The sequence below is a fragment of the Pseudoliparis swirei genome, chromosome 7 (genome assembly GCF_029220125.1).
Source record: "Pseudoliparis swirei isolate HS2019 ecotype Mariana Trench chromosome 7, NWPU_hadal_v1, whole genome shotgun sequence".
Taxonomy (NCBI): Eukaryota; Metazoa; Chordata; class Actinopteri; order Perciformes; family Liparidae; genus Pseudoliparis; species Pseudoliparis swirei.
Genome location: NC_079394.1, coordinates 11,001,597 through 11,028,423, shown reverse-complemented (window position 1 = coordinate 11,028,423; position 26,827 = coordinate 11,001,597). Strand labels below are relative to the sequence as shown.

Below are 26,827 nucleotides of genomic sequence, written 5' to 3'. Positions count from 1 at the left end.
TCGCCATTATATAATGCAGTGCAATAATATGTCAGAAGAAGGGCTTTCATGGACTACTTTCATGCTCCAGCGTTTATCTCTGTATCTGTGTTTGCTGTGATCATTTAATTATGTGAGGCTTTTAATTAAAATGTGTTAATTTAATTAGGCAGGCAGACATAATACATATATATGTTTATTATATTCACACAATATTCTAATCCACACACGTTGGTTGACTGAGATATAACTTAAACTAGCTTCACTATGTGTGAACTGACTCTAATCTGTGAATAAACTGCATGACACGTTTCCCATGCACATGTGTGCATGTGTGTGTGTGTTAAAGAGTGCTGTGTGTGTCAGCAGCCTCGCAGTATGCTCCCCACTGAGATGGCTCAACATCAGGATGCACAAGATCTTTGTAGGGGATGTGCAGTTTGACGACACAGTACCTGCGATCCAAGTCTGAATCTGTGCTGGGTGAGTGGTTGGAGTAGGCGTGGCACTTGTCCTGCAAGCAAACACAAACACACACTAAAGAGCCAAACCACCAGAAACCTGTGTCATCATCATCCATCATTACTGCAGGGGGCAGCAGACGCTTGGGTTCCTCACCTCCTCACTGTCGTCTCCTTTGGCCTTCTTCTTGTCCTTGTCCTTTCCCTTCTTTTTAACTTCATCCTTCTTCTTTTTCTCTTTCCCAGGAAGGAGGTCGTCTATCCAGGCCAGGTCGTGCTGGGAGAAGACAAAGTCCAGCATCTTTCTGACGACCATCAGACCCAGAATCTGTAAGGTTGAACACAGAGACAAGCCATATTTGAACTTCCATTAAAATAAATCTCATATCTAAGTCATGGGCCCATTATGATTGAGCTGGATGACATCTGTAAAGGACATTAACATGACTCACTGGTATACACTGGTGTAAACAGATCACTTCCTTTTTACAACAATACAACAACACAGGATTTATCAAATGCTGCACTTGCAAATGTGAACTTTTGATCACGTACCATAATAGGGAAGATAATAGCCAAGAAGGTGGATTTAAGTATCCAGAGCACAGCCAGGCATGCGATCTGGACCAGTGTGAACAGGTGAACCTTCCTCAGAGGCACATGACGGAGGTAAGGGAAGTCAGGCTGGTGCTTCGACGGCATCATGTACAACTTAATCCTGTCCCAGAACTTGAGACGAAGATCAGACATAGGGAGCAAGGGGAGGAAAAACATGTCTGAATAGCACAGGTTACTTCCATGCAGAGCTCCATGGAGGATGAATCCCAAATCATGATGTGTCACAGCTCAGCTTCCTCAAACTGGAGGAAAGTAGGAGCACTCACTGAGTCCCAAGATATAGGTTTTTTTTCAACTCATCTAAATGCATCTGTGAAATACTCTATATATTGATCATTTTAATAAGTCACCTGGCCATCAGAACCATAAACTGACACATTCAGTACAGCCGCCCGCGGGTACAGTCTATGTATTCAGTCCAGGTTTTGATATCACCTGTTTATTCATTCCACATTTGCACATATACATATATTTATAACACATATCCCCCCCCCCCCTGTAATACTGCTATCACTGCTATGTTTAAAGACACTACGAATCCCATCTGCCCGCCTGCTTCTTTGTTTGGCAGCTTTAATAAGCCGCCGCTCGCCTGCTGCAATGAGTAAGATGTTCAGCAACAATAATTCAATTTACTATGATAAACAACATCAACAGCTGGCACACAGTGTTCCTGGATTCCACTGAGGGAAGCTACGCCCATGTAGAGGAAGACACCATACAGCACAGGCATGGGGATGTACTACAAGCAGCAAGAAGACCAGTAAACATGTTATTACAGCCATAATTCAGATTGCTAACATGATTGGCAGTGATGTGTGTCACATAAGCTCTGAGAGGCAAGTGAGAAGTCTGATCTAATTGTGTTCTCTGCTGTTGATGACTTAAAACAGTTAAATGCATTTCAGGAATGTTTAATAAATCTTTCAACATTCCTGAAAACCCCCCCCCACAATTATTAGAATACTACCTTTGACTACAAGAGGCTTTTTTTACTTCAGTCGAAATTTTTATTACAACAACACATTCTAAAAGGACCCTGACAAATGAAACGTTTTATTTTTCAACTGTTTTCTGATGTGGGGAAAAGTAGCAATTTAGACAATGTATTGTTGAAAAACATTTCTCACTTCCCTCTCAGCAACAATGTGTTCAATATATAAAATAAAATAAAACATTGATGAAATGAAATCAATCAATGAATACATGTTTCAACATATATGAATAAACCAATAAATCGTGAAATAAAAAAGTTCTTCTTTTCATATAATATTTGTTCTTATTGTTACATTAGCACTTTTCCTCACGACTCATTTTATGTCACATTATGTTTACTAATATCGCTTTTTATGAGATGTTAACTTGACCTCTAGAGGAGCTCAAAAAGAGAAAAAAAGACCACAAATCAGTTATTTTTTGAGAAAAGCATTTGTTAAAAATTAAACTATATTTAGATGGTCTAGTCCTCCACAAAAAATCTGAACAAACACGTGATTCGTCCACTTAAAACTTCATACCTTAAGTATTGGAGCGAGGAAGATGGAGACTCCAGTGAGGGCAAACACCAAAATTCCTGTCATTCTTTGTTCTATGTATATTAGACATTGAGGAAATATACACAATACACTGACAAGTTAATTTCACAAGGCTTCTCTGTTTAGAAATTTCGATTTCAAAGGACTTCTCAAAGAGTGTCTCCCAGAGTGTGATTTTTCCGGTATCAGCCTCAAGGTATCAAGACACAGTTGTCTTTTTATTACTGTGTTTTTTAATATCTTATTGACGACCAACCTCACCCCGAGGAACTGAGGCTGCTCTCCGGGAGCGCTCGACTCGCTCTCCATCTTCAGAGAGTCGATGTGAGCGATGGAGATGACGGTGGCAGCAACGTACCAGGGCAGGCCCATGAAGGAGCAGACGGCCATCAGGACGCCCACCCAGAACAGATCCAGGTGGTAGCCGCAGCCTTTCTGCCAGGGAAATATGATTTGATGTTGTTTCAATGGTTTTTTTCTTTCAGAAATAAATGTTGTTGTTGTTGTTGTGTATTTCATTCAGTCAATCATTCCAATACAATAATATATTATTCAGTATAATATACAAAACAGAAAGACTGAAAAGGTATAGGTAGAAGCAAAAAATGCTGATATATATTCCTATCCCAAATTATTCTAATAAAATAAATCAGAAAATTCATAGAAAATAAAGAAAAATAAGAACATAAAAAATTATATATATACACATATATCCACATACATCTTCCATATACATACTTTTCAATCACACTTATAACCCTCACAAATTGTTTTATAAATAATCCTTTTGAAAACCAAAAATGAGTTGACCATTCTTATATCCATTTTAACATTGTTCCATAATTGGACTCCTACAATAGAAATGCATCTTCTTTTAATCCCTTTTTAGCCTTTTGTACAGTAAACTTACAAACATCTCTAAAAAATAGTTATTGATGAATGTATTGAATCAAACAAAGTGCAATATATAAGAGGTGGAAACATTCAATAATACCACTTCACGATAAATATGAAAGATATGTATCACCCGTAAATATGCCATACCTTGAGTTTATTCTCCTTGCGGTTAATAATGACGGCACTGATCTGCTGGTCCATGAAGATGAGGATAGTGACGAGCAGTGCAGGGACAGAGCTGGCCAGATAAATCCACCACGGGTTCTTCCTGAATGGCATCACCAGCCAGCCACGACCCGGCCGAGTTCGCTAGTGGGAGATGAGAGGTCACTTTATTTCAACGGAGCCATCTGCACAGTGGCACATGCACATTTTAGACAGAAATCAGTAGATATAAAGGAATTATTCAACATTTTAGCACAGTTTCCTTGATAACTTTCTCCTGGCTTCAGCTTCATATTTCATGAACAGATATAATATATGTTTACATCTTCTCATCTAATTATCAGCAAGAAAGCATATAAGTGTATTTCTCAAAATGTGAAACTACTCCTTTATTGCTTAGATCATCTAGTCTGGGAAAGCATTTGTTTGTCAACTGAAAGAAATAAACAACAATGATTTGCTTTAGTTTGCGCTGTCAAAAAACGTTCAACAAACCTAATCTTTTTTTTAAAGAGTTTGAAAATAGGTACCTTGAACTCTGTGGGGACGATTAGCTTCGGAGTTTTGAGTCCCAGCAACATATCAAGCCCCACGAACGTCATGATGGACATGAAGATGGAGAAGTCACTTATGAGTTTCCTCAACTGACGACAGACAAAGAAAACAAAATGAGAAAAATTAATATTTCTCAACAGGACTGCAGACACACAACTCTCCGAGGCAAACTCTATTAACATCGCGACCTTGGCGCTCTACATGTGCCCTTCTACTTTCTTAAAGCTCTGGTTCCCTTTATGACCCGACTGACACTGCGAAATGTGTTGCGTCTTTGTCCACTGATTTATGGACTCGCAAATTACCATAAATCTCATATAAAGGGACCAAAACACCCTAGTTTGTCATAAAAGCCATCACATTCATCTGGTGAGTCAAACTAGCAGGACTTGGTTTTTTAAAACGTTTTGGTCCATTTGACCACAAATGGAGCGGAACTAGAGGATTGAGTCCAATTTGAAAGAGTCGAGTGCGATGAGGCGATGACTCCAGTCTTATTTAAACGACACCAAACCTTACTTATTTAAAAAGAGTTTGTTGGAATATATACGGTATGTTGTACACATTTAAGAAAATACACAGATAGACTGACAGATCAGTTTGTCACCTTCGTGGGGAAGTAGCGACTGAACTTGAACTTCTTGAGGGTGACAGTCATGGAATAGGTGCCGAAGAAGAGGATGAAGGACATGAGGTCCAGATCAGGGACAAACTTACAAGTCATTCCCACCAGAGAGCCTCCGTACTTGAGACACTCCTTCTTGCCCAGCTGGGTCCAGTCCAAACCTGTCACATTCAACTGGGATGGTAGTTGGCGGTGGCGGGGAGACAGGAGAAGATGACGATGAAGAAGAGTGAAGTGTTTCGACACAGGGGTAGAGATAAACGTAAAACACAGACACAGCGGAGATTGTCATCACAGATGTGAAGTTGTAATCCAGAGTGAGACGAGATGATGGGTTCGATGAGAGAAACAAACAAAGGAGAGAAAGAGGAGAATAAAGCGACTTCTTCGTCAAACAGAGTTTATGATACTCGGTTTGGCTGTAAACAACACAAGAGGCTCTTACATAACATCGAGCGCTTCATAAATACAACCCCAGTAATTCATTATGGGAAAAGCTGATGTTTCCGACCCTTTAAACCTTCAGCGTGAAATACAATGCACCATAATAGCAGTCCCGTCCCCTAAAAATAACGTTCTCATACAAAAGTGTGAATTGCGTTTCCAGGAAAACCTGTTTTGTTGTGGATTATGTTTATTTTTTACGGATCATAAATACATTTAAAACTAGAACGGGCACTCGGTAGAGTGCATACCTTCGCATATCACAAGATTGGGCATTGAATTATTTTGGCATTAGTTGCATGCCAATTGGATAGAAATTGAATTTTACTCAGGTAAAAATAAGATTTTTACCTTTTCATGACCTTAACCTTGACCTTTGACCCGATCGATCCCAAAATCTAATCAAATGGTCCCCGGATAATAACCAATCATCCCACCAAATGTCATGCTATTCAAAGAAGAGTTTGACCCTTTCATGACCTTGACCTTGACCTTTGATCCGATCGATCCCAAAATCTAATCAATCATCCCACCAAATTTCATGCGATTCGGTTTAAAACTTTTGGATTTATGCGAATAACACGCACGCACGCATACAAATACACGGCGATCAAAACATAACCTTCTGCATTTTCAATGCGAAGGTAATTATTCCATGGAAGCCTTTGTAAAGAGAAAGTCAGGGTGATGGAAGGACCCTAAACACTTTTGTAGCGTTTAAAAAAAAAAAAGTAAACATTTTTTGTTTAAATTAAGTAGGCATTTTGTTTTTACTAAACCTGTTAGCTAAGTAGTTTTGAAGAGTTTTGTTGTTGTTTTGTTTGTTTCCTACGTACTTGAAACTGTTCCATTCAAAAGAAAATAAGTTTGCCCTCGAAACGCAATTTCGTTGTACGGGAAGATATTTTTTGGAGGGGACAGGGTTGTATATAGAGGCAACAAAATGAAAAGGGAATGAAAACAAGTACTTACCCCAGAGACACTAGAGCTGTTATCGGGTATTGGAACTAAACCATTGAAGATCATTGCAGCCACTGTGTATGAGTGGGAGAGAGACGGGCAGAGACAAGGAGGTAATGAGACAGCAAATGAAGAGGGGGGTGAGGTGGGAGACAAAAGGAAGAAGAAGAAAAAAAGGCAAAACACAATGAGAATCCAGCCGCTGGATATTGAGAGAGCACTCGGAGGCTCGTGCAGACAAACAAAGAGGTATTCACTTTCAAGAGACGGTAGCCAAATTGTTTATGCATGGCGAAAACAAACGAGAGACAAATCAGTTACATAATTTAATGTTTCCACAAATGACCTCAAATCACTGACATTTTCAAAGATAGTAAATAGATTCGACAACATCTGTGAATTAATACAATCTCATTTAAATTAGATTCCCATTAAGTTCCAAAAACAAAATGTATCTATCTACATAAACACTATTTGGTAATTATAGATAAATACTGAATGATACATTTTATAAATTTTGTAACTGTTGCTACACAAACTTAAACATATACTTGCCAATACTGTCACTACATATTAGCCAATATTATATATCTGCATGAGCTAATAGCAGCTGGTACAACATATTGCCCGAGCGAACAGTAACCACGGGTACATGCAAACATGTATTAATACTTTACTCTTGTCCTCGAATGCACCAAAAGGGACAGTCTACAAAGCAGCTTCTGCTTGCAACTGTTTCAGGAAATATATATATATAGCAGATGGATCTCAAATGTCGCAAATGAATATGATATATATTAATATGGCAAATTCATTCGGAATAGTACGGAATTGGTGGCAGAATTTGATTTGGGAAAGGAACACTACCACCCTTCACTGATGAGAACTGGACCTTCTTAGGCTGATATGTTACACGTTGTTCAAAATCGGTTTAGTGCTTGAAAATGAACAGAATTAGTTCGAAAACACTCCTATTCCTTGACTTTAATGTGATGAAAAAATATTCTCACTCCTCAACTCAAATGACTTCTTGGCTTCTGACTGAAAGTCCTATATTTGTCGATAATAGACTCCTGTACAACCCGCCTGCCTCGGATGTAAATTAGCATTCTTGATAACACCGGCTGGTTTATATATTTTAATATTTTAAAGTGATGTCCATTAACATGCTCTGTCTCTACACAATTAAAATATTGAATGCATCAGTCTACTGAGCCCAAAAGGAGTCTCTTGTAGCCACACTGCCCCCTTGTGGATAAGCCCCCTGCATCTCCCCGAGCCAAGGGGTGAACTCACTCAGGTCTGGAGCCAGGCATTCACACTTGTAGGTGGTGACGTAGTCAGGCTTAAAGTCGGTGTTGATGGGGTAATATTTAAAGGAGGCCACCATCTTCTTGAGGGCATCAGAGATGAAGATGAAGGAGATGAGGCTGGAGAAGCCCTCCTCGGTGAAGCGTGTCAAGTATTTAATGATGTAACTGGCGTCTGTAGCTATATGAAACACTGCAGGCAGGAGTGCATGCCGATCCACAGGCGCAGCTCCATATAATCTATGCCGTTGTTCCTTTGGGAGTCAGAGAAGCATGGTGAAGGAATTGATGAAGGGAATTCATGGACACAACCAACACAAACATATCCAATGCTAGACTTTTGCACATATATCATATGTATTTATAACATGGAATGGCATTGGGAAATAAGAATGACCCTAAGACATTATACAGTCACATAGTTGGCAGTGTGTGTGCGTGGAAGAGTTTCATTACATACCAGTTTGGGAGGAATAAATCATTGCTGTTTCAAGTTTAAACTTTGACGGGCCTTGAGATCAAACCCTCTAAATAATGTAGCGAGGATTTCAAGTTGTTTTGTCCATCTAGCAACGCAGACCACGAGTGAGCGTGTGTTAAATATAAGCTCGAAGGGAATAAAAGCTAGAAAAACTGACGTCTATCGACTTTGATAACCGGTACATGTGTATCATGAAGCGGGGTCGTATATTTTAAAGCAGGAACTTCAGTCATGTTTTTTCTTCCTAATGGAAGAATCTAATAATCCTCAAAATGAAACCAAGAAGGGTGTCTACAGTACTTAGCATTCCCACTTCGTCGGTCTACTGCAACATCATTTGGCTCTCAAGAAGCTCACTTGCTGAATTCAAACAGGAGCTTTTCAAAGATGAGGATGGGTCCAGTGGAGCTGAGTATGATGAGGGGCTGACCGCTGAAGAGACAGAACACAGAGCCAGCCAGAGCTGTTCCCAGGAAACTCCCCATCACACCCTGTTGGAAGGGAAAGATAAAAGGGGGGTGAGGAGAATTAATATATTGTTAGAAGATCGTAGAAATTATACTCGCTAAATATAACCTGCTTAGACACTGTAAGTAGAACGGTCACTCAAGTATATATAATCGTTTCTGTTAAAATAGGGCCGACATATAAAACTAGAGGAGGGACCGGGCTTCTTCCAGCCTTAGAGTCTAGAAGACGCTTCTGCTATTAGTGGATAAATAAAACAAAAAAAACAAAGAAAACAACGAAAATAGACCTAGAAAAAATCCTAAGAAATAAAATTACTATGTAAAGGGTGTTCCATCCCACTGAGAACGCTATAGCCATAAAAGTGACTCAGAAAGACAATAATTTCAAAAATCCTCACGATAAACTCTGGGGTGAGATACAAGGCCGGAGGTATTTACCGACACCTTCGAGGGACACTATTTCCTTCAGGTTGGTCGGCCACCAACGTGTTAGGTGTGAGCCTTAATCTCCTCTTCTTTCCCTGGGGCAGGACCCGTTCACGTTACAATGCCCATTGTTGTGAAGTGAGACTCCGAGATGAAGTTGGTGTGAAGTGAATGTGCCTCTTAAAATAGCTGGGACAGTTGGGACTGATTTGAAAAGAAATGTGGTGTGTGTGTGTGTGTGTTTCTGTGTATGTGTGTTGATGCTTTTATTGGTGCAACGGTATTGATGCAGGAATAGGAAAAGGGAGACCTGGTTTGATGCAAGACCCAAATGAGTTAAAAATACTCTGACTTCACAGTGCAGTGGAGCCTGAGGCTAATTTATGAAGCCAGACCCTCTCTGGCAAGGAGAGGTTCATATTAGAGAGTCAACAGTATCACTGTTTCATGACTGAGAAGCTTAAATTGAGTTAATCAATCACACTTTAGTACAGACTCAAGGTCCAGATAGTACAAAACATTAAAATATAATAAAATACATACAAAACCACAAGTAAAAAACAAAGAACTACACATGCTCTATAAATAAACAGCTGTACCCGGATAATCTTTACACTTTGCCAAATTGTAATGAATTTACATTCAAATTAAATTCCCAGTTGCCAGAGTTGGGTTAGGCTTGATTCAAACCTCTCAGCAGCTCACCGTGCATCCTGGACTACCTACCGCCCAGTGAATGCCAGCTCCTCTCCGAGTTCATGTTGCGGGGGTATCTCCTCGTCCTCAGCATGGCCTCCTCCTCCTCCAGCTGTACCGTTCCCCTGCCCCAGCTCCTTCCTGCAGAAAAGATATATACAACACAGATGGCAGCCAATATAAGGGGGGGGGGGGGGGGGGGGCAGTTCATGTTTAATAAAGGGCTACTCTGTGATGTTATCAGTGCTGTTTTAGAGGCTCCCCCCCCCCAGCAAGCTTTGGCTGGTGTTATTGTGTTATTGCTCCCTGTATAACGCTTCATTCAGGAATCAATTTATTTAGCTATTGTCTAAATCTGTGACAAAACAAGTGGATTTCAGTGAAGATTTTACTTTGTACAACTGTCGTTGGCAAATAGCTCATTTTGCAACAGACAAAGAAGCTGAGAGCTTTATGTGAATTGCGGATGCGGGTAATAAAAAAACCTCCAACCTTTTGTCAGCTGAGGGAACTTTCTTGGGCGGCTCAATGTGAATTTTGGGATCCCATTCTCCCGGCGGCAGCACAATCACCTCATCCAAAAACTCATCGATGCCTGCGATGAGGCCCTCGCGATCTCTGGCCTTGTAGGCTACATCACTGAAGAGCTGGGAGATGGAGAGATAAAAGGTCAGGATGTCACTTAGCTTATATGGTGATAGAGATCAGTATGTACTGCTCTAATAACTAAGAGTTGAGTCTTTGGCCTCCGAAGAAATGACCATAAACTGTGCTAAAATCAAAATGTTGACCTCAGTCAGTGGCTAATCATGCCCTAGTAGGAACACTGAGTCATGTGTGCAGGCGCATAATCAAAGGATTGATTCTAATTTGCAATATTTTTGGCATTTGTCCAGTTCGTCTTTCTTCTAAATGGTTACTGCATGCTGCACAGATATAGCAGGTCAACAGAACAGTAAACCAACATAAGAGCACTAAGTAAATATCAGAGTACAATTTGTTTTAATTAAAAGCAGCAAGTATCCCCGAACCTAGAGAGCGGTGTGCGTTTCCTTTACTGAATCCCACACAAACAGCTTCTTGATTCTGGTCTTCAGAAAAATTACTGAATGTGTTTGAGTAAATGATTAAGTGGGCGCTTGATGAAACCATAAATGTTTTACAAATGAAGCCAGTGTTGGAATCTAGATGTATCTGCCTCTTTGTCTCTTTCGTGGGCACATATAGATAAAGTAAGCACAGAAATATAAACCCAGAGAGCATTTTATCATTGGATTGATGAGGAGTTAAAAACAACATACAATAGCGGCTCTGTGAGGCTGAACATGATCACAATGCCAATGTTGACATGCTTAGCAGGTCGACCATGTTCTTATCTTAGCGAGTTAATTTGAACTCCTATTAGATTACAATTGGGGTCAACCTGAAAATAATTGTTTTGCGCGAAACTGCGGGAATCCAAAATAATAACCTATTATTTATTTAATACTTTCATCTGTTATGTAAATACACACTCTCATTAACAAGCCACGGGTGATTCATTATCGCAATAGAAGCCCTGCTCCTAACTGATGCTTAACAATCAGCATCACCTCCAGATGCAATTTAAACGCAATTACATGGCACATACATTTTAGTTCCAACTCCAGCACCGTAAATGACACATTCTGCTCCAACGGGGTTAATGAGACAGCTACAGTGTCTGCATGCGCTGTCTAATGTCATGAAAAACATATTTCAATACACAATGACACTTACGTCATCCACCATTAAGGTTGCGATGGCTCGTCCGATCTCATTATACGATTTGGCTTTTCCTTGGGGTCCCAAGAGAATAAACAAGAATCTGTGTAACAGGAGACAAACGTGAGGCATGTGCTGAGACGGCAGGTGTCTCTTGTTATGTGGGATTGAAGAAGCAAAAGGTCCTTTTACCTGGTGGGAACAGGGACCTCGGTGAGACCTCCTAGTGTTGTAGCCTGGGCCAGGCGGACAAAGGCTACAAAGGGTTTGGTCAGAAAATCCACTTCTCCCACCAAGACGTTAGATGCTTCTGCATCTCTGGGTATTTTCTTCATGAATTTATTTTTTAGCTACAAAAAGTGGAGAGACAAAGATAGAATATATGAAGACATCTTTTATCAGTGCATGTGTGATTTATGGTGTTTATTGTTCATTGCATTTTTTTCACAATTAGACTGCAACGTTAGTGCAAACCTTTTAGAGAATCAATTAATTGTTTCAATTATAAGCCAAATTGGAATAACGTTGCCTGATTAGAACTTTTCTTTTTCACATGAGATAGTCAAATAAATGCACTGATTTCTCATTATTTTCTGACATTTTATAGAAAACAAGCAAGAAAACAATAGGCTAATAAAGCAATAGTTATAACAAGTATTACTTGCAGCCGTAGATTTGCAGCTGCAGTGACTAGATCTCCCCACATTGATCATAAAATGTCATCCCTATTATTCGTTGATAACAGTCTCTCTAAACCTGGCAGTGAATCGGGGCAGGGTGCCATTAAATTGTCAGAAATTTGCAAGATAACAACCCTGTTTTTTTTCATGAGCATTGAACAGCAGTAATGAGAGAGGCAAAACCAGACTGAAAGAGGGATGGCGAGCTAACCTGACCCGTCTGATTGCATGTCAAGGTGTGACAGGATATTGGATGGCAGCACGATACCACTCAGTGTTGAAGAGCTTTGCCAATAACACACAGTCCAAATCTGTGGTTACATGTGAAGGCCAAGCGCGCGGACTGGACAACGAGACCCATGTTTTTCCAGGTGCCCGTTGAACATTGACACACACATGCAGTAACAAGCTGGCACTTGTCCATTGTCACATGCGACCGACGGTCGGCCTGTAAATATAATTTGAACATCCAGACAACCACTCATAACTGTACTTGGAACTGCACACCATAGTTGAACCAACAAATAACATATTTTCATTAATTAGTTTTTGGACATGAGTCATCGCTGTGAATGACACTTAATCCTGACCTGTCTGTTCCAAAGGCTAATCCAAGCGATAACAGCACACCCTTGCATCGGTCCAAGTCTCTGGTTTTAAGCCACAATATTGCATCGGCCCCACAAAGGAGTGAGTTATGTGCTTAAATGCTTCCTCTATCACGAGCTGTCACCTTCACCAGCCTCAGCAATGAAAGATAAATGACGCTCAGGACTGAGCTGGTTCTCGACGCTCTGATGAAACATCAATTCAACACAACGCTCACACCTTACTGAGACATGAGATAGGTAATCTCTGATATAATGAAAAGCCACAAAGTTGAAAAGATGTATAGACTAGAGAAAAAGCTTTGAAGCTGATACATCGACATGTTTTTATGATAAAAAACACAACAGGAATTTATCAATAAAGCCTAAACCCTACAAATATAACATACAGTTGTTTTGAGGAAATGTTGATATTGAGGTTGTTAAGGCAAATTACCGTTTATTACTTCATATGATCTTCAATATGATTCTCTAATCTGTTAGTCCGGTACATAATGCTTAAGTATAAACAGCAGATTAAAGTCGTCACCTGTATCTGCAATATCATTCATACTCCTACTCTGGGCTTGACCTGGAGATCGACAACAACAACAACAACAACAACAACAAAAAACAACACCCATTATAACAAATCAATTACATGCAATATATTATAAATAATTTATGATCCAAAATTGGTAACTGTCAAATGAGCAACACAAGGTAAAGCAATACGACAAAAGATAGTAATTTCTGTAAAACAATATACGACTTAGAAATTAGGAAATATTGCATCCATATGAAAATGTAACAATGTTAAGTTGAGTAAAATTGCTCCACTTAATGCAGAAAACATGTTGATTCACAAATCCCCATCTTATGTTAAAGCTCCGGGACAATCCAGTTCAATTCAAACTGCTTTATTACACTAAATTGTTGAGATGCCAATCTATGACTGGTTACTTACAATAGGTTATTGTACCACAGAGGTATGATATGAGCACGCTTTACATTTTTAGGACTTTAATAACACTAAATTGGGGTGAGTAAACACATGTTGGTTCATGTGAGTTGGAATGAGTGAAGAGGTGGAGTCCAGCATTCTCATCATGAATTACAGATTGGTATGAGTGACACTGGACTGTGAGTTACTAAGTAGGTCAATTTGATTTTGAGCAGTGCATGCCAATCCTTTCTGACAAGCAGGGGCAATTCCAGGATGAAAACAATTAGGTGGCACAGGGGAGACCAGTCAGGAGGGCACCATGGGAAATCAGAAATAAAAGTATCGTTGAACGTCGACTTAGAAAACATTGGCCATTATGTTCATGCGCAGTGCCCTGTTCCCTCATACATCTTGCATACAAAGTTGCACTCTGCACTAGACCTGGAATAACCTGGTACTCAAGCCCAATGGCATTGGGGGGGGGGGGGCACTAGGGGGTCAATCATATTTGTTTAAAGTGGGGGCTGGGGGAGGCGGCTTTAGATACAACCCTGCTGACAAGATGGCGTTTATAACGCAGTATAACTATTCAGTATAACTGTTGTGAAGTGAAGGAGTTACAGTGTAGAAGTCCACAGTCTCTGTGTCAAAGCTGCTGGGGGTCACTTGGTTTAAACTTTAGAGTTATGTGATGATTATATGCTGTTTCAGAGGTTTTCTCTTAAATTACATTATTATTTTATATAAACCTGTATTTACATGAATACAAAACCAATATTGTTAAACCTTAAAAACATTACAAAGATGTATCTAACCATAATGCACGTAAACATGCATGTAAACCAAAAACTGTGAACTTATAGACAGACACTCACGCAAGTGACCATAGTTGGCGGACTGCTGCTTCATTCGGAGGTCCTCTGTGGATCGATTAAAGTTAGCTATTGGCCCTGGACCTGTCCCCGGACCACCTCGGGGCCCTACATTACGATCTGGCATGGGAAGGGAAACAGAAACAGACACAAACAGCAACAGAAGGGTGGGTGGTGGGGTGGGGGGGGGGCGGGGGGGGGGGTTGATGCGTTATGATTCGTCTTGCAGTAGGTGTCCTGCCCGGATGAGATGAGGAAATGCTGCAGCGGTAATTAACTCATCAAACATTAATACATCCCATGTGGAGGATGTCAGCCTTGTTGACTGCAGGAGTGCGTTCATTCATTTACCGTGAGTCCAATTTATGCATGGTATACTCCTCAGAGGCTGCACACTTACACAAGTGGAGTAATCATTGTACAAATAAATACTATAAAAATGCTATATATCAGGGACACAAAGTGTTATTTTGTGTGATGCGTTAATGCATGCTCTCCAACATTGCATGCCGTATTATTTATCATGGAAATAGGGGTGCCATAATGTATTTTGTTCTATTAGATAAAGCTAAATGATCATTTCCAATAGCTAGAGAACTGGACACTCACTGGAGGAGGAGCTGGATTTGCCAATGTCGGCTAGCGAGCGGTGGATCGGCTTCTTGGTCTGGTGTCGATGTTTCCTCAGCAGGACAAAACTGATTTTCTCTCTTAGGTCAGGAGATATCATGCCTTCCTCTATCTGTCGCTCAATGATGTCATCTGAAAATGGACACATTCAAATTTCACATGAGGAAATGTGGCATCGGGATCCAATCTTCCCAATTACACGCATTCACACATTGTATTACTGTAGTTTGTTACCATATCAAACATTGCAGTCTACGTTGAGGGCATACATATGTAGACAGTCCTGCTGGTCATGTGGTATTGGTCTAAACTTTAAAGGCATACTAACGGATAACGTTAAAGGTAAATTGAGGTATAAGCAACAACATCGATGCATATACAAACATGTAATATTGAGCTGAAACCTGAACTAGTAAATCCTATAACTGTTGTCCTTGTTTTTATTTTCTATTGAATCTAATTGATTTATTGACCACTCCATCCACACTAATGCATCTGCAGCCTCCGCTCCGGCATATGGCGAGTAGTATGGTGAAAGGGGGAAAAGCACGAGAAAGCAGTGTCAATTTGTCATGGTAGGGATATGCATTCAGCTGAATTCTCACAAGTGGAACCGTTATTGTGTTCTAAGATGATTCAAATATACCCTGTAGTTGTCGAGATAAACTTCCTGTGCACTGACTTAATTTACCTTTGCACAATCAGCTGACTTCCTGTGCACATCACCACTCGACTAGCAAAGGGTTTGCTAACGAGATATTGGCTAACATTATGTTACAAGCTGACATTGTGGAGACACACAAATGTATCTGGCCAACAATGATTACTCAGTGGCTGTGAATTTGATATTGACAGTGAAACACAATGATAAATGCAACGATCAGGAAAGAAACATCTCACCAATGATCTGCGGTAGTGAGTAGCCTTCAAGGTCCAGCAGCACGGTTCCCGTCTGGAGACACGTCCTGAGCTCAAACCGACTGTGCAGGGACAGCGTGGACACGTGTGGTTTACTCCACCTTTCTCCTCCCTCTTCAACCTTCTCTTCAAACTTCTCCCACCTGAAGGCAACACAACCACACAGAGTAGTGAGAAGTACACCAATGTGGAGAAGTCACCGAGCTCGGCATGGCGGTGCTCATTACTCAGTCGATGTCTGTGGTTTGAGCTTGCAGCTCCCAGACATGACACCGTATACATAAGAAGCAGGACGGTGCTCGTGGAGAAGAGCAGAGACCTTAGTTCACTCATGGAGGAACATTATTATTGCTCATGTCAAATAATCACTTGTATTACCTTTCAAACTGTGTGATCTTGTCACACACATGTAGTCTGACATTTGCAATTATTTTCATTTTTGCTTGTGTGGTCTGGGTGTTAATTTAGCATGAATGTAATCCAAAGTACATTTTGAGTAGGCTGTGGAATAGGAAGTTGACAGTGTTTCCTACATTGTTGTTTGATTGTGCAAAGTAATCATTTTTTGGGATGATATTGATTTTGATTTCCGTTTTTTAAAACTGATAAATATTGCAGATGCTCCCGAGACATGAAATGCCATCCAATCTATTTAGCAAAGCATTATCTTCATGAATAGAATTTGGGATTAGATATCTGCATCAGTCTTTGTCATATGTGGCCTTATCAAACCAGGAAAAACACAGAATATTACTAATGACAGTAATGAATGCTCTCTTGCATTAAATTGCCTCGGTATTCCACCGAGTCAACACAATGCGAGGACGGGGTACTAATGACTTCAATCTAATTTTAATACTTGTCAACAAGATTCAACAGGCAGTGAAAGATAGATAACTCTGTGCCTCCCTGTGTAATCAACCCGGAGATCAAATACGTGGCAGGTGTTCCTGCAAATGGGGAAAATAAAAATCAGGATAATCTCAAGGGCATATAAAGCTCTCCAAAATCTTTGAACAATGAGGAAGGATATTAAAAGCCTTATTTGTAGTGGCTAAACCATTAAATTGGGTTTATGTTGGTTCAATAAGAGACTCACACTTGATAATAACATATCAGGGGAAGCTAATTGAAAATAATAAAAACACTTGACATCATGAGAAGACAAAGCACAGACAAATGTTGTTTTATACATCATACTTGGGAGAGAAGCACCCATTGCTTTTTCTACATGGTACTAAAAAACTGATGTGTATTTTGGACAGTTTGCATCATTTGTCATGTGGATATACTTACAATTTAAGAAGATTTAGGCAAAAGCAAAGCAATAAAATACAAGAGAAATGGTATTGTTGAGTGTCAGAAGCACGACTGTCTGAATCTGAGTGTGCATGTGTTTGTGAGCATCGTCGACTCCTTCCACTCCAGCTCGTCTCCTTCTCGCTGTAGAGTGTCCATCTCAGTGAAGAGCGTCGGCGTGGGCATGTCATCCTCTTCATTGAGGATGTAACGGAGCCGCTCTGCCGCAGGAGACACTATGGAGAGTTTTAACTGGCGTTAGGGCCTAATGATTATTAAATGCAATCTAAAAAAAAGATACGCTCTCAGCTTTTCTATGAAACAAACAATATATCACTTGTTCTTTGCGGAGAGGTCAAATCAAACTGAACTTTTATTTATGAATGTACATAGTGATCTTGAATCTAAGTCAATCTGCACAGACTTTCTAACTATAAAACTATTTCCACTCACACATTGTTTACAACCAGCTGTCGTATGTCATTGCATGTATTTCCTCTGCGGCATGAGCAGTAATGATTGCGGTACTGAAGCGTATATCCAGATCATACATTTCAACCTGATTATAGGTATTCAATTGTGAGCCGACCGTACTTAAAATCATTTCACTATTGTATGGAGGTTGAATTGGATCCATTGTTTTGAAGTGGTGCTGCAGGGTAATGAGCTTTCAGCTGACATGCTAACCTACGGACTGAGCTGTATGGTCGTAACTGCACTCGGGGTGAGTCTATTATATTGAACGAACTATGAATTTTAATTATATGTTGTTTTATCTGATTGTCAAGTGGAAATATAATAAATAAATACAGCATTCATGGCCACTTACACCTTTCAAACAACATGGTTGATGTAGAATTTATTTTCCTTTCAATGCTCACCAAGTTTACTCCCCGCACACCATTTACCCTCCTGGTAAAGGCACGATAAAGCATCATTGATATTCATGCACAAAGACATTTCAAAAGACCATAGTTGTGTGTTGATAGAATACAGACAGAGTAGACACCTCTGCTGCACTTGCCACAGCTTGCACCAAATCGATTGAGCAAGGGTGACAACCATCCCAGGCCGATTCTTTGAAGCAAACTCAAATAAAAAGCATGAACAGTGCAACACAATTGCAATAAAAACACACAATCTGGATCATGTCTGTGCCAATTCTTTGGAAAGTGTTCAAATGTTTGAAGTTAAACCCTTAAAACGTGTTATAATAAACCAGACTGCATGGTTGGTGGCCGATAGAGGTTTGTGATTGGCACACAGTGCAGCCGATCAAAATGTTCCAGTGCAACGGAAACAGGAAGAGAGACACGTGGGAAAACTGATCAGGCCTCAGGTCCTAACGATTTGAGTTTCTTGCGTTCCTTTTTCATCGCATTTAATTGATTGGGTCTCTGGCCACTGACTTACTTGTACGGTTGATGTCTTGGAGACTCTGCTCGTGTGAATCCAGGAGTCCCTCCTCGACATCTCCGTAGCGGTTGTGCTCTTGGGGTCGTTGTTGGCTGTATTGTCGGTCCCTGTCCATGTCGTCCGACTCACGATTTGAGCGCCTTCGCCTGCGTTTGCGCCGATACCCCCGGGGCACTGGGACACCTATGTAGACGGACTGATGGTCTGGCCACGAATATGGACGGTTACATGGTCGGTTACGTGAATACTGAACAAATGGTTGAATGCAACACTAAAATGCCAATATGGGTCCTTGTAGAATATATATCTACCAAAAGAATGAGGGCACAGTTTTTCCTAAACAAGTAACTTAAATGAATGCTTCATTAAAGGTTCAAAAATAATTGACTGACAAGTCAGTGTGGCAGTTTGTTTAATTAGATCATTCATTTCTCATTTTCAGAGGACTGTTTTCCACAACTTTAGCAGACTCTGGATGTATTATGTTGCACATGAACAGATAAAAGCCAATCAAGTCTTTTTAGAATCACTCAAAGCCGTAGCTTTCTTTTGACTTAGCAGTTGGTTTATAAAATCCCTGTTTTACAACAAAGACCTGGAGGATGTGAGTTTGATCATCTGCTGGCAATAAGGCTGTCGCTATAAAACTAATTGCACACTAAACCCCATGTGGAATAACTAAACAAGGAGATGCCAACCAATATCGGCTGTTTGGAAAAAGAACAGAACCTGCTGCTCAGTGTGAAAACGAAAACACACAAACATGCATATGTAACTCCCCAAGCCCCCAGAATACAGACACACATTCTCACGTCAATTCTCCCTTTTCATTTGCGGTCCATTAACAGCATTCGCCCACACAAACTCTCAGAACAAATGAGAAAATATAAGTTAGTGTGATGAATCAACTGTCTCATGATAACACTAAGAGACAGAGTGGGCGTAATGGCTTAATTTCCTGTTGCTATTACTGTAACAGAGGGCAACTCCATGATGGATTTACCATAGATGTGAACCACACACACATACATGTATGTGACCACACACACACTCACCCTCCTCCTCGTCCTCATAGCGAAGCTGAGAGACGCCCATTCCTCGGTCTCCACGGTCCATCCTGGTATAGAGGAAGAGAGAGAAAATGTGATTTGACTTCAGGTATGTGTAGCATTAGACTGTTGAGTGTTGTCGTATGTGATTTGAGTGTGTGTGTGTGTGTGTGTGTGTGTGTGTGTGTGCATGTGAATCTCAACCAGGGTTCCTTCAGGGCGTTCCAGAGGTTTCCCCAAAAAATGGGGACTAGTTTACTTTCACTATTCAATTCCCTCCAGAAGTGAGCCCAGTGGGAGTCACATAATAGTGACGATTCTGATCATCCCTCAACGATTATCTCCTCAATTGTTCTTTGAAACAATAGAAAATGTAATCGTGTCCAACAATCCAAACAATCATTTCAGATGGAGTTCCCTGAAGTGAAATCAAATGGGCTCTGTGACCTTATGTCTATCAATTTAGAGGTCCTTGATACAAAAAAGGTTGAGAATCACTAGTGGTTGCTCTTTAATGCACAATCGCAATAGATCAGAATCAGAATCAGAATCAGAAACAGTTTTAATGTTTTCACATTTTTTCACAAATTTTTTTTGATTTTTGGTGCAACATTTGGACATGACAACAAAAAACAACAAACAACGACAGAAAGACAACAAATAATGTGAAGTGTTTGGGTGTGTGCTTCAAGTGGTGTGATTTAGTTAAAGTGCATGTTAAAGTGACGTGTGGGAGAGGGAGGAGAGAGGGAGGAGGAAGAAGAGGTGGTAGTCCAGAGGTGACAGTCAGTCAGTCAGTCGGGGGGTCCGGGGGGCCCACTGGAGCCCGACGGGAGGATGGTGTTTGGTGTCTTGGGTGGTCGGATGATCATGTCCTCCATGGGGAGGGTCTAGACAGGGAGTGTCCACGTGGAGGGGGGTCAGCGACAATCTCCAGGCCGCTTTGGTGACCTGGAAGTGAACAGGTGCTGAGGAGGACCCAACAGGTGAACCGAACCCAGGGCTCGATGATGCTCTGCAGCTGAGGCTGCTCTGTGCCTGCTGCTGCTGTGGCTGCACGGTGATGGATGATGGAGGATGTGATGAGGGGATAGATGATGGGCCCATGAATTGTACCATCATTCTCCCTGATCATTCTCCCTCAGGAATGCCTTCCTGAGCCTGGAGGTCTTGGCCTTTCTTGGTGCCTTCTTGGATGTTGATGGGAGGGTCCTGGGACTTGATGAGCCCAGAACCGAGTCAGGCAGGATGGACAGGGGGCGGTCACACAGGATGAGGACACAGGGGGGGTCACACAGGATCCTGAAATCCACAACAACCATTCATCTCTCAACTGAGCCCACCAGTCCAGGGCTGGTCACCAGGGAGTCAGGGGTGGGTGGTCTGTCCTGTGGGGCGTCTCGTCCCCATGAGGCCAATGTCCAGCGAGGGTGGTGTGAGTCATGGACTGGTGGAGCTTGACAGGACTGGAGGTGCAGCTGTTGGTCTGGAGAGGAGAACAGCAGAGAGAGAACACAGCCTTGGGAACCCGTGTGGGAGTGGTCCGAGGCCGAGGCGTGTTTCCCCAGCGTCGTGTGCAGCTTCCTGTCGGTCCAGTGTGTCATCCACCTGCAGGTGTGGAGGTGGGTGCAGGCTGGGAGAGAGCTTGTCCCTGCAGCAGGGGGGGATGATGGCTGAAAGCAGAGCTGAAGTCCACCTGACAAGGATCCTGGCGTGGGTTCCTCGGGAGTCAGATGCTGGGGGGATGAGTGAAAGGGCCATGTTGACTGCATCGTCTACAGACCTGTTGGCTCTGTGTGCGGGAGGTCAGGGAGTGGGTCGGTGATGGTCTTGAGGTGTGAGGCTCAAAGCTTCATGACCACACAGAGGGCAGGGGGCCTGTAGTCATTGCATCCTGTCCTGGTTTCTTGGGTTTTTTGGATGATGATGGGAGCCTTGGAAGCAGGCTGGCTGATGGCATGTCTCAGGAGGTGTGTTGAAGATGTCGTGAACACCGGAGACAGCTGGTCAGCACATGTGTGCTTCAGGGTGGAGGGAGACGAGTCCCCCTGCTGCCGGTTCTGCTTTTTTTCTGCTTTGAACAGCCTCTCTCACGATGGATGACGAGGGTCGTCGCTTGATGGAGGGGTGCTCAGAGGTGTGAGCCCCTGATGGGCTGGGGAGGGTGGGCTGATGGTCTGTGTGTTGATGGGTGTGGGTGGTATCATTGCTCCATTGTCTTTCAAAGCGGCAGTAGAACTCATTCAGCCGCCTGCCAGAAGCACATTGTTCATGGAGGGTGATTTGGGCTTGTAGTTGGTGATCTGCCTGAGCCCTCTCCAGACAGAAGCAGAGTCGTTTGCTGAGAGCTGCTGTTGCAGTTTCTCAGAGTACAGACGTTTAGCATCTCTCCTTGCTAAACCTGTATTTGGACTCTGTGTACAGGTCCTTGTCCCTTCTGTCTGTCCTTCTTCCTTCTTAGCGCTGTCCACCAGGGTGGTTTGTTATGTTATACCCCTGGGCTGGATGGGATGGAATACAGAAGCACAGCAGAAGCTGAATGAGGAAGTTACAGCCTCTGTACTCATCCAGGCTGTGTTTGTTAGTCTGAAAGACATCCAGTCAGTAGTAGTCCAAGCACGCAGTAGATCCTCCAGAGCCTCACTGGTCCACTTCTTGAACTTCCTCACCACAGGTTTGCAGAGCTTTAGTCTCTGCCTGTGAGAATCAGATGAACCATGGCGTGGGTCAGGTCCCAGTTGCAGCTCGGGGGGACGGCGTGATAGGCCCTGCTGATTGTTGTGTAGCAGTGGTCCAGAATGCTCAATTAACTGTCTATATTTAGGGTTAGTTAGGTGTTTGAGATTTAACTAAGTACAATTACAAAAAGTCCGAGCACACCCCTCTCCACACACACACACATCTGTTCGGCGAGCGTCCCGCTGCCTCGTCGTACGCGTTCCCCTGCGGCATGTAAACCCGACCAGGATGAATGGCGACCTCGTGGGGTGAAAGATAAAGATTGTGAATGATAAAGAAAAAGATTCCGGTCGAACAGACAGTGATCACCGACCGTTCGTTGCGTTGCCCCAGCTTTGTTGTTGAAAGAGGATTTCTTCCACCTTGCTTTTGCGAGAGGCTCCGTCCCGGTCCGTCCGGAAGGCTGGAAGCCCAGCGAGCTGCGAGCAGAATCTGGTATCGATCCTTAGCCATGATTTCCGTAAACAAACAGGGAGGATGAGGAGTCTCTGTCTCTCCCCACCAGCAGCTGCCAGTTTGTTGCACTCCCTCTCCGCTGTGTGTAGAACACTTCAGCAGCAGCTCTTTTGCACTGACCTCACATTTGCAGGGCACAAGAGCAGGCGGCAGGAAGGCAGCAGCAAATTAGTGCCCGGGGAGGTGTTGCGTCGCAAATATTGGACAGAAACACAGCTGCAGCAGTTGCGCCGAAACGTGCCACTTTGGCGCAGCTGGACCCAAAACCCCTAACTCAGCTAAACCGCTCCAGCTACCCCTGCTGCACCCACCTCACCGCCCGACTTAGGCCGGGCAGCATCCGCCTACTCCCTCCCCCATGAGAGCGGGAGAGGAAGTCGGCCACGACCATCTGTGTCCCGGCCTATGGATCACCTTGAAATTAAAAGGCTGTAAAGCCAGATACCACCGAGTGATTCGGGCGTTGGTATCTTTCATGCGGTGGAGCCATTGGAGCGGGGCGTGGTCCGACCAGAGGGTGAATGAGCGTCCCAGGAGGTAGTAGCGCAGGGAGTCGACCGCCCACCGGATGGCGAGGCACTCCTTCTCCACCGTGCTGTACCTGCCCTCCCTCTCCGACAGCTTGCGGCTGATGTACAGCACGGGGCGGTCAAACCCCTCTACCTGCTGGGACAAAACGGCCCCCAGCCCTCTGTTCGACGCATCAGTCTGCAGAGTAAAAGGGAGAGAAGTTAGGTGTGTGGAGGAGTGGTTCCCCACAGAGAGCTTGTTTTACCTTTTCAAGCGCCAACTGGCACTGCTCCGTCCACTGGACCGGATCTGAGGCACCTTTCCGGGTCAGGTCAGTCATGGGGCTGGTCAGCTCCGCGAAGTTCGGGATGAACCGCCTGTAATAGCCTGCCAGCCCCAAGAACTGCCTCACCTCTTTTTTAGTCTTGGGCCGCGGGCAGGCTGCGATGGCGGCGGTCTTGTCCACCTGAGGGCGCACCTGCCCGGCGCCCAAGTGGTACCCCAGATACCGTACCTCCCTCCGTCCAACTGCACACTTCCCCGGGTTGGCCGTAAGCCCCGCCTGCCTCAGGGACTCCAGCACCGCGCCGACCCGCTGCATATGCTCCGCCCAGGTGGTGCTGTGTATGATCACATCATCCAGGTAGGTGGCAGCATATGCCGCGTGCGGACGCAGCACCCGGTCCATGAGGCGCTGAAAGGTGGCCGGGGCCCCGAACAACCCAAAGGGAAGCGTGGTAAATTGGTACAAACCAAACGGAGTGGAGAAGGCCGTTTTTTCCTTAGACTCTGGCGACAGAGGAATCTGCCAGTAGCCCTTGGTTAAATCCAGTGTCGTAAAGAAACACGCAGTGCCCAGTCGGTCCAGGAGTTCGTCGACCCGGGGCATTGGGTAAGCATCGAACCGTGACACATCGTTCACCCTGCGATAGTCCACGCAGAACCGAATAGACCCATCCTTCTTGACCACAAGAACAATGGGACTACACCAGGCACTGTGGGACTCTTCTATTACCCCCATTTTCAGCATGGCCTCTAATTCCCGCTGAACCACCTTTCTCTTGTGTTCAGGTAACCTGTAGGGCCGCGACCGCACCGCCACGCCTGGAGGCGTCTCAATCTGGTGCTCTATGAGGTTTGTGCGTCCTGGAAGGAGAGAGAACACATCAGCAAACTGCTTTTGCAACCGGGCAATGTCTGTTTTCTGGGTCCCGGAGAGACGGTCTTCACAAAGGAGCGAGGCCGGATTAGTGGATTTTGGGACCTCGGGCCCCAGCTCCTCTCTCTCTGATACCGAGGACACCAGAGAAACAGACTCCGCCTCCCTCCATGCCTTTAGGAGGTTGAGGTGGTAAATCTGTGTTGCTCCGCCCCTATCAGAACGCACCACCTCATAGTCGACATCCCCCACTCGCCGTGTGACCACAAAGGGCCCTTGCCACTTGGCGAGGAGTTTAGAGCTGGAAGAAGGAAGCAATACAAGTACCTTCTCTCCCAGTGTGAATTGTCTCAGCCTGGCCCCTCTGTTGTACAGCCGCTGCTGACGCTCCTGGGCCTGGAGCAAATTTTCACGTGACAGCTGACCCAGGGTGTGGAGCTTTGCTCGCAGGTCCAGGACGTGTTGGATCTCGTTTTTACTGGTGCTCGGCCCCTCCTCCCAGTTTTCCTTAATGAGGTCGAGCACCCCCCGCGGAGTCCTACCGAACAACAGTTCAAAGGGAGAAAATCCCGTGGAGGCCTGGGGAACCTCCCGTACTGCAAACAACAGAGCGTCAAGCCATTTATCCCAATTACGTTCATCATCATTAATAAATTTACGGATCATGGACTTCAAAGTTTTATTCAGACGCTCCACCAGCCCGTCGGTCTGTGGGTGGTACACACTGGTCCGAATAGACTTGATGCCCAGTAACCCGTAAAGTTCTCAGTGTTCTTGACATGAACTGGGTGCCCTGGTCCGTCAGAATCTCTTTCGGGATTCCTACTCGGGAGATGACCTGAAACAGCGCCTGCGCGACACTTTTTGCGGAAATGTTGCGCAATGGCACCGCCTCCGGATAACGTGTTGCGTAATCCACGAAGACTAACACAAAGCGATATCCGCGTGCACTCCGGTGAAATGGCCCGATGAGGTCCATAGCGATACGCTCGAATGGAACCTCCATTAATGGCAGCGGGCACAACGGTGACCTCGGAATGGCCGGCGGGTTTACCAGTTGACATTCCGGGCAGGACGCACACCAACGGCGCACATCCGCCCGGATGCCCGGCCAATAAAATCGGGCCATTATCCGGTCCAGAGTTTTATCATATCCCATGTGGCCAGCCATTGGGTTATAGTGAGCCGCCTGAAAAATAATTTCCCGGCGGCTCTTCGGCACCAGCAACTGGGTGCTTTCCTGTCCTGTGTGAGTGTCACGGCTCACTCTGTACAGCCTGTCCCTAATCAATGTGAAGTGCGGATATGTCTGCGCTGCGTCAGGGCGCACCAGCTGACCATCAATTCGTATCACTTGGTCAAAGGCTGAGCGTAGAGTATCGTCCCGAGACTGCTCGAGTGGAAAATCTTCCATGGAGTGAAACTCGGGAGCCGGCGGAGTCTCCGCGAGGCTCCTCCGGTTCCCCCCCGTCTGCAGTGTCGGACAACCTCGCGTCACCGCTGAGCACGGCGCATATCGCATGACCCTGTCTGCCGCGAACGCACCCCGCAGCCTTCCCCATTAATTTATTAAACCCCGCCAATCGATTCCCAAGATTAAAGTGCGTGGCGGGAGCTAACCGCGACCTTCACGTTATGCTTTTTCCCCCCGTATCTAATTTCCACCGCCACCATAGGATACTCGTGAATGTCCCCATGCACACACCGTATTTTCACCCACGACGCCTCCACCAATGCCCCCGGTCGAACCAGGCTCTGGTGGATCATAGACTGCGTACAGCCCGAATCCACCATTGCCTGGTGTGTACCCCCCTGGATTCTTACCGGAACGCGGTACGTCGGTCCCGGACCTGGGGAAGAGGCTGGAGAGCCCGCAACCCGGATCACCTGGCCCACCTCCATCAACGGACACTCCCTCCGGAAGTGCCCGGGCTGCCCGCATCTCCAGCACTCCTGCCCTGGCGCTTGAAAGACCCCCTGTGGGTCAGGAAGAGTACCGGGGCCGGTCGAGGACCCTGGCTCGGGACCCGAGGGAGGGTGTGCCACGGCGCCGCCGTGACGGTTGCTGCGGAGGCAGCCTCGCTTGGCCGGGCACCGCCGGCCAGTAGACGGCGGCCGATCGCCATCCCCCTTCCCTGGGCCATGGACCGCCAGGTGGTCCTCCGCCAGGGTGATGGCGGCCTCCATCTCCCCCGGCCGAT

At 44.3% G+C, this 26,827-nt stretch overlaps 1 protein-coding gene across 1 annotated transcript; it reads right to left on the bottom strand.

Moving 5' to 3' along the window:
- Positions 1-79: 79 nt before the first annotated feature.
- slc4a5a (solute carrier family 4 member 5a) lies at positions 80-26,619 on the bottom strand. The gene is given in 26 exon segments (XM_056420147.1): positions 80-493; positions 598-768; positions 996-1,169; positions 1,723-1,800; positions 2,576-2,648; positions 2,850-3,028; positions 3,638-3,799; positions 4,186-4,299; positions 4,818-5,009; positions 6,252-6,313; positions 7,536-7,736; positions 7,739-7,803; positions 8,388-8,521; positions 9,526-9,541; positions 9,653-9,763; positions 10,115-10,269; positions 11,381-11,468; positions 11,558-11,715; positions 13,145-13,224; positions 14,454-14,570; positions 15,060-15,212; positions 15,981-16,141; positions 17,404-17,533; positions 18,711-18,917; positions 19,769-19,830; positions 26,451-26,619. Coding segments are annotated over 25 exon segments (3,213 nt in total). The 5' UTR covers position 19,830; positions 26,451-26,619; the 3' UTR covers positions 80-322.
- Positions 26,620-26,827: the final 208 nt, after the last annotated feature.